This window comes from Bidens hawaiensis, unplaced genomic scaffold, assembly GCF_021521415.1.
Source record: "Bidens hawaiensis isolate Kalapana, Puna unplaced genomic scaffold, B.hawaiensis_p1.1 tig00030171_1, whole genome shotgun sequence".
In the NCBI taxonomy this organism is placed as follows: domain Eukaryota; kingdom Viridiplantae; phylum Streptophyta; class Magnoliopsida; order Asterales; family Asteraceae; genus Bidens; species Bidens hawaiensis.
The window spans coordinates 150,391-163,135 of NW_027495009.1; the positions used below are offsets into that span (position 1 = coordinate 150,391).

Sequence of the window (12,745 nt, forward strand, 5' to 3'; positions counted from 1 at the left end):
TTATATCTGAATATTCCGTTTGAATAAGTTTCACGAATGTACGCGAAATATAACTTCTAGTGGACCCATATATATTTCTTAAGCCAAGTAATGTTTAGGACATCTAACAGGTGATTTAAAATCACTAAGAATGAGATTATGAAAAATCACCCTCATCAACCATGTCATGATTTCTCATGAAATTTGGTTTTAATGGATGAATTTTATTGGTCTCATTTGTCTTTTTTTAAATTTTTATTTGCATGATAACAAAAGTTATGAAGTACTTAGTATCATCATGTTCTATTTTATAAATGTTTCAATCCGGATATTGATAACAAATAATATGAGAGTTTAAGGTAAGAGGCCGAGCTCGACTCGTTTCGATCAATATTTCTAAAGCTCGAGTTCAGCTCGTTTACTATTTATTAATTAATTTATACATCATCATCATCGTACTCAGTATATCCCACCAATAGCAAAGTTATGGTAGGGTATAAGGAATGTAATATGTAGACAACTAGGGGTGCCAATCTTGACCCATGGGTTGAATGGGTTGTATCAAAATGTATAAGATGAGTTAGAATTGGTCAAACTAAAAAAAGATGATTGAAAAGGGTCAAAACGGGTTGACATTACTCGTGGTTTTTTTTGTTTTTTTTTTATTTTTTTATTTTTTATGGAATAAGAAAAACGGATGAAACTTTTTGGTATTTTTACTTTTTAAGATTTTGATTTATATTTCGAGTTATAATTTTTTAATTATTTTTTTGAATTTTTTGATGAGGGGTTTTGAAATGGGTCAAAATGGGTTGAGATTTCAAAACCCATCACAAAAAAATTCAAAAAAATTATTAAAAAATTATAACTCGAAATATAAATCAAAAACTTAAAAAAGTAAAAATACCAAAAAGTTTCCTCCGTTTATCTCGTTCCATAAAAAAACCCGAGAAATGTCAACCCGTTTTGATCCGTTTCAATCATTTTCTTTTTTTAGTTTGACTCATTCTGACTCATCTTATACATTTTGATACAACTCATTCAACCCATGGGCCACCCCTATAGACAACCTTACCTCTATCCCGTAGGAATAGAGAGACTGCTTTTGGTGAGACCCCGGCTCGATAGTAGTTTTGTATCAAGCCTTGGACATAAGACACATAACACTCAACCATCGGGACACCGCCGATTGTTGCATGTACCCTTGTCTTTGGGCTATCAACGTCACCACATGATGCCTGATTAACCTTCTGCCACTTTTAACGTTATTTTCATGAAATTAGTAAAATAACGTCAAAATTAGTGCAATTTCACTTTTGCCCATCCAATGGTTCACACCTATATACATTATATGCGCGCACAGCAAGTAGGGCGAGATTGATTAATTTATACATATTTTTATATTTATTTTCAATTATAGGTTTATATATAACACAATATGTATTATATTTGCTTATTTTTTATAGCATTATATATATATATATATATATATATATAGGATTTGGATCAAATATAAATGAAATTAATGTGCTAAACGTGAAAATCAAGTAGATTAATTATATATACAAGTAGAGTAATTATGTAATTACTCTATGATGTAATTACATAATTACTCTACTTGTATATATAATTACTCTACTTGATTCTCACGTTTAGCACGTTAATTTCATTTGTACGTTAACCTTCCCCTATATATATATATATAGATAGATATTATAAATTATGTAAATGACATGCTTGTTTAAACTTGTGAGCCAACTCGAGTTCGATAAGTGAAGGTCGGGCTCAAGCTCGTTTATTGCACAAGCCTACTTACTTTTATGCTTGAGCCCAGACTCATTTAAGCTCGGCTTAGTTGATCATTTTTATGAGCCGACCTCGAGTAAGTAGCTCGACTTGTTTGCATCCTTAATTATTAAATAAGAGAACATTAATAAAATAAAATAATAAAAAAGGAAAAGAAGGGTCCATTAGAAGTAGTAACAAACTAACTAAGAAGTGAGGTTTCTCATTTCGGTGCGGGCGGTTAAGTTATAGAATAAGAGGTTAAGAATTCGATTCAGTTAAGTTATAGAATAAGAGGTTAAGAATTCGATTCAGTTAAGTTGTAGAATAAGAGGGGCGGTTAAGTTATAAAATAAGAGGTTAATAATTTGATTCGGTTAAGTTATAAAATAAGAGGTTAAGAATTTGAATCATAAGCAACATTTAGTCATTAACCGAAAAAGGAACTAATAAGATGATGATCAAAGTTGAAAAAAGAAAACAAATAGAAAAAAAAAGGTAACAAGGTGAGGAATCAAGAGTTTTTCTTTAATTGTTTTGAGAACTAGCAGTGACACATCATGTGAAATTGTGAACGACCACTTCACTCCAAATCATCAACAATGTTATCATATCACTATTTTCACGTGTTAAGACGAAATTTAACGTTGTATGATAACGAGAGAAGATATTATATGTATTTCTTTTTTCTTTTACCATCTTTAACAAATATAAAGTGTTGATTGAATTTCATAACTAAAATTTTGTTGTGTTTGTTTTTAAATAATAAATATTCAATCTACTTTATTTATTTTGTAGCACAATTATTTGGTAACCTTGTGCTTGAAATTTTTAACGTATAATTTATTTTTAAATGTTTAAATAGGAAAAAAAAATATAACACATTCTATGTTTCTTTTAAAAAAATGGTTAAATGTAGATAGGGAGAAAGTTACATGTCTGGCTATATACATTTCTAAAACATGTATACCTCTTATGTTATATGTTGTGCTTTCGGAACGAACTATGTATGAACATGAAGCACATGGATACAAGTTAGGTCTTAGAATGATAGATAATTCTAGTTCGTAACTATTTGTTTACGTAAGAGTCATAAATATTTTAATTATTTTTTATCATGATATTAGAAATGGTTTAGAATACCCTAAAGTCTAAAGATTATCATAACAATAGGAGCTGGAGTAACTTATACGTTTTTTACTTTAGTGATTGATAATTATATTAAACTATTAAGCACACCCTCGCTTCACGATGAGTTATTGAAACTCTATGCTCATATTGATTTACAAAAATGTTCTACAACATAGAAATAAAACCCATATTTTGTATTTCTTTTAGTTGTTTTTTTTTGGTAAAAGACCCAATGCAAAGAACACCTAACATACAAATAATTCAAAGTTCTTTAACGTCATATTAATGCATGAAGTAAAATAATTACGCATAAAGAAAATAATTACACATGAAGTAAAATAATTACGCATGAAAGAAAATCATTTCAAATGAAGTAAATAATTACGCTCAACGAAAATTACGCAAGTTATAAAATAATTGCAAGCCCCATATTTTTTTCATGTATTTACAACTATGCAACAACGTTTTTCGTTTTAAGTCAAATCAATGGTTATGTGCAAAAATTTTTAAATGTCATATGAAAACTTGATAAACATTTAAAAAAGTGTGTGAATTTAAGAAAAGTCTGGCTATACCTAAATTTATCTCTCTTTATTTCTTCATATTCATCTCAACTATCGATTACATAAATGAAAGACCATAGACTATCCGTAGTCGTGGCCTTATTGTGGTGTTTGGGCTAAAACGCTAGAGGCAACCCCAGACGTTTTGGTCTTTAAATTGTGGCAGACATTGTGTATAATGTTTGAAGAATGACGTTTTTGTGAGAGATAGAGAAAGAGAGGAGAGGAATAAAATAATGATTGTAAGATAGCTGTGGACGTTTTCCCACTACATTTGTTTCTTTGCAAAATTTTAAAATATTGACTACACATCATATGACGTAAAATACCTGGGGTTAACTAGTTTCAACTATGCATAATCTTATACCAATATGCTTTCTTAGCCTACGAACAAAATCAAATTAAGACCTTGAAATTTGACGAAACAAATTGATTTGCTATACAAATACATAACTTATAATAAAAATTCTAGATTTTATTTTAGAAAAAGTAAAGTGTAAATGACTAAATAATAATTAATTTATGAATTAGGCTTTTTATATTTTATATTTTATATTTTAAAATTTACTATAAACAAATAATAATTTATTAAATCTGAAGTCTTACATCCAACGAGTATTAACATGTTTACTTGCATTTTCAATGTGGTGTGGTGCTATGAAGTATGAGTTTTTTTAATGGAGACTCAAGTTTAATCTTCTGTTTACAATACTTTGAGGGACATGGGTGACTCAATAAAAGAAGACTGAGATTTTTGTGATTTCAAGTTCGATCCTGAGGGCGTTCGGGTTTTACCACCAGTGGGCCTTCGGGTATAACTATGAGACGCTTAAGGGCTCTGTACAGCTGGGTTAAGCCAACTAGCAGTGACCTTTTGCCATTGGTTACCTCGTACGGAACACCTATGCATTCTGTATTTATTGGTCGTTTAAAAAAAATTAACATGCTTACTTTTTTTCTTCAAATGGCTTACCAACACGTATTATTAATGCAATGATTGTTGAATAAAAAGTAATTAAATGTAAAATTATTTAACACGCAACACTTCGCTCTCACCAATGATCTCGTCTCAGGGCTTGTGGATTGAAATGGAGATTGGTCTCCTGTGCCCATGTCACGATTGTTCTAAATAAAGTTAATTCACGAATGACACACGACCAGTGATAAAAGAAAAATAAATAAATTATGTAGATTTAAAAAAGTTGTAAGCAATTGTACAAACATAAATATACGTTACTTTCACTTTTCGCCTAGACATTAATGCGGCATTCAATTCTTAAAGTGTTATATGAAATTTTTATTGTCATAAATTTTTTTTATGACGAACGAATAAAAGCTTGTCAAGGGAACCCCAAAATCTTGTTCGTTTCATAGTCACAACAATCGGAAGCCCTAGATAGGTAAGCAGAAATTTGCTGGCGTCGTATTGTAACACCTCCACCCTCCTACTAAGATCCTTATCCTTAACACAAACACAAGATTGACTTTTAACCTGGATAGAAGGAAGAAGCATCAATAAACAGTTCAGGTAACCATTCAGTTAAAATTTAAGAATATCAAACCACTAGCAAAACATAGGTGTGAAATGAAAAGTCCTCCACTAGTCATTAGGTAAACTAATTATGAAGATCTTCACAACTCACTCTCGACTGATAAGAGGCGCCTCTGTCCAACCTCGAGAGTCTTGGATGCTCCTTCCATCCACTCCATAAAACCAGCTTTTTTTAAGGTCAAAGAGTCCCATTTCTAACCATCTCTTCATTATTTGGAGAGTCTCCATGGCAATAATGAACAAGAAAGGGGCGAGCAGGTCACCCCGTATAGTCCCTCTATTCAACTAGTATTCCTTCATTGGCGAACTGTTAACCAACACCGAACTTCCTCTCGACTTTAAGCACACTAATATCTCAAACACCATTTATTTGGGAAACTCATACTTTCTCAGCACACATGAGAGAAACTCTTTGCTTAACATATTGTAAGCTTTTACAAAATCGACCTTAAAAAGCATAATTTGTTTATTGGATTTTCTAGCCCATGAAATAATTTCATTAACCACTAACAATCCCGTCTAAGATATATCTAATCACCACCCTATCATGATTATACATCAATGAACACTTCACATGACTAGAAATTCACACAAAATATATTGATGAGATCATCCTAATTATGATCCATCCAACTACTAACAAATACTAATAATAATTACCATTTTTATGAATTCTTTAACATAAATAAAACAAACACTAATATTCCGGTCAAACGTATATCCTCTTTCTTACACCATCACCCGACCCCACACCAAATCCCCTCTTCCACCACTCGCACACACCTCCACGCGCCGTCAAATCTACACAAACCTCTAACGGAAAAGTTAACGGCGCGTGAATGAAATCCTAACGGACTGATTATAATATCTTTATTTGCATGTAAATGGAAAAAAACTTAAAAACTCAGTCACAACTCACACCATCCTCGCCACCAGACCACTACTACTACTACTAGTACCGCCAGCCAGCTAGCCACCCTACCAAAACGACGACGTACGATTAATATCACCTCCACCTCCCGTCACAAAGATATTATGACATTTCTACAGAAAGAAAACTGAAAACTCATCATCAGTTTCTAGTGAGAGAGAGAGAAACAAACAAACAACACTCTGTGTTTAGTTATAAATAAAAGCACATCCATCGTACGGAAAGAAAGCTATAGCGTTAAAAGCACGTAGCAGACGGACTCTCTTTGTTTTCTTCAGTACTTGACCGGCTTCAACTTTTAGGTATTATTATTATTATTAAATCAATGTGTGTGACTCCGATCATCAAATCATTTGCTGCTGCCTGCATATTTCACTGGTAACTGCGATTAGGTTTTGTTGCGTTGAATTTCGGTGGACATTGATCCAAATCGAACAGTAAACTTTCTATTTTTGGTAATTTTGCTTCATCTTTCCAAAAATTAGGTTTTCATTTTCATTTTGAATTTTTGTAATTGAAAACCTGAAATAACAATTTTTGTTTTTTTAATTGAAAAATGGATTTTGGTAGCTTAATTAGGTTATACAACAATTGGTAGCTAGCTTAGCTTTGATTCCATTTTTAGCTTTCTATAGCCAAATGTCAACCAAGTTCTAAGGCCAAATTAATAACTTCGTGACACAAAGGAGATGTATGAATTTCATACAAAACTTTTTATGTTACAGGCCATAAACAAGTTTTTATTTTTTAACCTTATGATTAATTATTATGAATGTTTATTGAGCCCATTGATTTGATTTATTTATTTTCCAAAGGTGCCTTTTTTTATTCATCATTGTGTAATCAGTAACAAAAGTGCATTTCTTTATACATTTCTGAGTGCTTACTTTTGGAATCTTGATCAATCAGCGTCTGGTTCAGGTTTTCATTATAAACAGATTTTAACTTAAGTTGCATAATTACTTCTTTTTGTGAGAAAGCTAGTAGCTTTACCGGCTCTTGTATCATTCACAAGGACAACACCATTCTTGCAAGACTGCTTTTTTTACCATAATTTGTTATATAGTTTCTTAAGTTGTTGATTCTATACATTCAATACTATTGTCATTTGTTACTATTATTAATGTTCTAAACTATTAAACATCTTTTCCTCTCCTTACTTGCAGTGTAACTTAATCATCTGGTTTAATGCACAATGACAAACTCAAATTCAAGATTTAAACCCTTCGATGCCCTCGTCCTGCTATTATTGTGTTTTGTGCAATTGTGTTTCTCAACTGACATATCATCGCTGGTTGCACTTAGAAACTTGCTTCTGCAAAGAAAGGATGTTAAATCCACCTGGTTTGATTCAAATATGCCTCCATGTAATTGGACTGGCATAAAGTGTGAGAATTCAGTAGTTCACCATATATCTTTATCGTGCACATCATCGCCTATAAGTTTTCAATTCCCCAAGGTTTTAACAGAATTCAAGTCTTTAAAGCATCTCAGTGTTAGCCATTGTGGTTTCAGTGGCCATATTGACTCAGATTTGTTTACTCTAGAACACTTGGAGACACTTGACCTGAGTAACAACAGGTTATCAGGAGAGCTGCCATCAACAATTTCAAATCTGAAAAACCTCAAAGTTCTTATACTTGATAGCAATGACTTTTCAGGAAACCTACCATCGACAATCGGGCAGCTTAAATACCTGACCGAGCTCTCGGTTCCATTAAACTCATTCTCGGGTAGTGTTCCATATCAAATTGGGAATTTAAAGAAGTTGCGGTCTCTTGATCTCAGTAGTAACTTCTTCTCTGGATCACTTCCTTCAGAGTTAAGTAATCTTACGAATCTGTTATTCTTGGATGCTAGTGTTAACCGCTTCACAGGACCAATATTTCAAGAAATTAGGAATTTAAAGATGCTTGTGAGACTTGATCTTTCTGAAAATTCGTTAACGGGTCCTATACCCGAAACCATTGGTGATCTGACAGCTCTCACAGTTCTCAACCTCCAAAACTGCAAGATTACAGGAACCATCCCGGCTCAGATTACAAAGATGACTAGTTTGAGCACACTGATAATATCATATAACTGTTTTGAAGGTGGATTACCTTCTACAATAGGGGAGCTGGCAAATCTTGTTCACTTTGTTGTCAACAATGCAGGACTAAACGGGCCAATCCCATCGTCATTGGGAAACTGCAAAAAGTTGAAGACAATTAATCTTTCATTTAACACATTATCCGGCCCGTTACCTAATAGTCTTGCTAATCTTGAAGCAATAGAGTCGTTTTGTGTGAACTCAAACCACCTGTCGGGTCCGTTGCCAGAGTGGCTTTCGAACTGGAAATCTGTTGTATCAATATTAATGGAAAGGAACCACTTTACTGGGCCTCTGCCACCACTCAGCATCCCATCTTTGACCTCTATTGACCTCACTTCCAACAAGCTTTCGGGTGAGCTGCCGGCTGGCATTTGTGAAAACAATGCATTGGGGATGTTAGCGTTATCTCATAATGAATTCAATGGTACTATAGACAGCATTTTCAAGAATTGTTCTGTTCTAACAGATTTGGTGTTATCTGACAACAATTTTTATGGTGAATTACCTGCTTATTTAGGAGAACTTCAATTAATAACATTGGAATTATCAAACAACCGATTCTCTGGAACGATTCCTACTCGATTATGGGAGTCTAAAACGTTAATGGGGATCTCACTCAGTGGTAACTTGCTTGAAGGTCATATCCCAGATGCAATTGCAAAAGTTTCCACACTTCAAAATCTGAGAATGGAAAATAACCTCTTTGAAGGAACTGTTCCAAGATCAATTGGTCAACTAAAAAATTTAGTCAGTTTGTCACTTCATGGCAACAAGTTGACTGGTGACATTCCCTTGGAGCTTTTCAGCTGTGTAAGTCTGGTCTCTTTGGATCTCGGGTCAAACAAGTTAACGGGTCGGATACCAAAAGCCATATCTCAACTGGAACTGCTTGACAGCCTTGTTTTATCCAACAACCAGCTCTCGGGCCCGATACCAAACGAGATCTGTACGGGTTTCCAGAAAGTCACGCTATCCGATTCTGAATATACGCAGCATTATGGCATGTTAGATCTTTCCAACAACAGGCTTTCCGGGCCCATTCCAGTTACAATTGAGAACTGCATCATTGCGAATCAACTTATATTATCAAGGAACCAACTTGATGGGCCCATTCCATATGAAATATCTGGATTAACCAACTTGACTTCACTTGATCTGTCTTTTAATCGTCTTACCGGCCCGATTGTTCCAAACTTCTTCTCCATGAAAAATCTTCAGGGCTTGATAATTTCACATAACCAGGTAACGGGCTCGATTCCTGATAATATGGGATCAATGATGCCAAGTTTAGTTAAACTAGACTTATCAAACAACTGCTTCACTGGCTCTTTGCCTTCATCTATGTTCAGTATCAATGATCTACAATATGTTGATGTTAGCATGAACCGTTTTTCTGGTCAACTCTCCTTTGGCCATATCAGCAGCACCTCGCTTTTTTCCTTAAATGCAAGTAATAACCATTTTTCTGGTGCTCTTGACCCTTCTGTTTCAAATCTGACTGCTTTGACCATTTTGGACATTCATAGCAACATCATCAATGGCAGTTTCCCTTCTCTCTCCAACCATGCTGCGTTGACTTATCTTGACCTTTCAAGAAATAATTTCCAAAGCTCATTCCCTTACAGCATTTGTGATATAGAAGGGTTAACTTTTGTTAGCTTCTATGGCAACCAATTCACGGGCCCGGTTCCTGATTCTTGTAACAAACCAAACTATAGCAGTCCTGGTATTCCATATCCTTCCGGGCGCATGTACACGTCAGCACACAGGTTAACTCATGCCTATGTTTTGGGGATTTCACTTGGCGCCACATTTGTTTTCATGGTCGTGTTCATTGCTGTGATGAGACAAAAGATGTTTAAACAAGAATCTGAAGTTCTTGAGAGGGGTAAAACTAAGATTCCACCAACCGACACAAATTCAAAATACGGGCTTTTAGTGAAAAGACCAAAAGAACCTTTAAGCATCAACATTGCAACATTTGAGCAGTCTTTGTTAAGGTTGAATCTTAAGGATATAATAACTGCCACAGAGAATTTTAGAAAGGCCTACATTATAGGTGACGGTGGTTTCGGCACGGTTTACAGAGCATTACTTCCAGAAGGTAAAACCATCGCGGTAAAACGACTCCACGGTGGTCGAACGCACGGTGAACGTGAGTTCTTCGCCGAGATGGAAACGATTGGAAAAGTTAAACATGAAAACTTGGTCCAGTTGTTGGGATACTGTGTGTTTGAAGATGAAAGGTTTTTGATTTATGAATATATGGCAAATGGAAGTCTTGATGTGTGGTTGAGAAACCGTGCAGATGCTGTTGAAGCACTTGACTGGCCCGCCCGTTTCAAAATCTGTCTTGGTTCGGCTCGCGGGCTAGCCTTTTTACATCATGAAGTCGTTCCACATATCATTCACCGAGACATTAAGTCGAGCAACATCTTGCTGGACAGCAAGCTCGAGCCACGGGTGTCTGATTTTGGGCTGGCTAGGATAATCAGTGCATGTGAGAGCCACGTGAGTACAATGCTCGCGGGTACATTTGGTTATATCCCACCAGAATATGGTCAGAAAATGATGGCGACTACAAAGGGGGATGTTTATAGCTTCGGGGTGGTGATGTTGGAACTGGTAACTGGGAAAGAACCGACTGGACCCTCGGATGGTGAGGGTGAGAATCTTGTTGGGTGGGTTCGAGCCAAGGTGGCAAAAAGGAAGGAGTCCGAGGTGCTTGACCCGTGCTTTTATGGTTCATGGAAGTGGAAGGATCAAATGTTGGGTGTGCTTGCTATCGCACAAGCATGCACGAGTGATCAACCGCAGAAGAGGCCGACTATGCTTGATGTTGTTAAACGGCTCAAGGAGATTAAGAACAAAAGTGGACTTGTGGGTGTTGATCAGCGCAAGCAAATGGTGTAGTGAATTGCTTTTTAAGTTTTTTTTCTTTTTTTTTAATATTTAATATTCTGTTAGTTTGTGAAATTTAAACAAAAAGGATGTTGGCTGAAACAAATTAAGTTATGTTTTTATAATAATTTTATCTGCAACATAATTCGTATATTGATTACTCTTTCATCGTTAGGGGGATGTTTTTTTTTATTTTGTGTGATCAATATGTGGTAGATGTTTTAGAATATGAGACTGGTTGCGTGATGCATGGTCGCTAGGACAAAAGGTTTTTTATATCGGGCAATGCTAGAACCGGTGAAGATCGAAAAGCAGTTGGTGTTGGTGTCCACTAAAAAATCATGGCGGCCTTGATGAGTTTGGAATGCCGTCTTTGGAACATTAGTAGAGTTCATTCGAATCTGGTGCCCGGATCTCAAACCTAGTTTATAAAAATTGACGTGATGTCGAAGACTCACTAAAAAATAAACTGATTACAACTAATTAGATAGCGATAAGCGGGTGTCGAACATAGAGAGTTTATGAAAAATGTGTTACTAAGTAGCTTTGTGATTTATCTATATTAAACTAAATGCAGAAAATATATTCAAGTATTTTGTTGGTTGATTTGATTAACAAAGAGAACCAAAAACAATTTAACGAGTTTAACTGAATTAATAAAAAGAATGCTCTCTCTCGATTTCAGGTTTCCAAGGTTGATAATGTTAACGTTTACTTTTAGGATGAACTACATAGACATAGTTCGTGAAAGTGTGTTTGAAAGTGATAAAAGATGACTAAGTACTTGGATTATAAAAATGCAAGGTTGTCACTCGATAACCAGTTGAATATAGTTAACCCTAATTCTCTTCTAATAAATCTCGATTACATATGGCACCAAGAACGGATAGTCAAGAACACGAATTTATACTATATTAACAATTACAAAACAAACTCACAATCACCATAGCAATACAATCATATGATCAACCTACTATCCCACAAATAACATAAATGATTCACAAATAGTCAATTGAAACCTTACAATTCGGGGGAGAACATTAAGAGAATTAGCCAAGCATCGTTTGATTCATCATGACATCAAATAGGTTATATGAATGAATCACCAACATAAACTAATGATTACAATTACCAAAATATTGTTCTTGCACTCCCAAAATCGTCCCTTAGGTCTTCTTCAATGAAAGATATGTGAAAAGACACCAAAAAACGGAATAAAAACAAAGGTAAATTGGCAGTTACGGCTCGGACCGTGGCCCACGGTGTGAAGCGTGGGCCACGGTGGCCTCCACGGTCACTGTACCCGCCACGATACGGTGGCTTCTGTTCCATATGATGATTTGGACCGTAGCTCACGGTCTGGACCGTGAGCCACGGTGGACTTCAGCCACAAACTTCATTTTTCACATGTTTTGACCTCTCTCGAGTCTCTGGTTTCTTCAGTTTCTTCGTTATACACCATACTGACTCCGGAACCTCCTTTAGCCTGCAATTCACCGCAAAACAGTAGTTATCTAATTCCACAAGATAAACCGATTAAATGCATGATTATTAACGGCCTTAAATCACTTAAGGGTTGTCCAATGGACCACCCATCAAAAATCATAGCTCCCCAATTTCTTCTAGTTGGATTAGGACACCATTTTTAATAGCAGCATCATTTAACTTCATGCTGGCATAGACGCCATTTGCGATCCTTCTTCTTTACTAACACCATTGGAGCAGTAGAAAGTGGCTGAGCTATCCTGTATAACACCAGTCTTAAGCAATTATTCAACTGTCTGTAAAATAACATCCTTTTGGGGCAG

General features: G+C 35.2%; 1 protein-coding gene across 1 annotated transcript; it reads left to right on the plus strand.

Moving 5' to 3' along the window:
* Positions 1–7,136: 7,136 nt before the first annotated feature.
* LOC143579947 (leucine-rich repeat receptor protein kinase MSP1-like) lies at positions 7,137–10,976 on the plus strand. Its single transcript, XM_077063118.1, has one exon. The coding sequence runs from the start codon at positions 7,137–7,139 to the stop codon at positions 10,947–10,949; it is 3,813 nt and encodes a 1,270-aa protein (XP_076919233.1). The 3' UTR covers positions 10,950–10,976.
* Positions 10,977–12,745: the final 1,769 nt, after the last annotated feature.

Bases quoted from the DNA above. Each gene is read 5' to 3' on its own strand.
- LOC143579947 (XM_077063118.1), top strand. From the start codon at position 7,137: ATGACAAACTCAAATTCAAGATTTAAACCCTTCGATGCCCTCGTCCTG.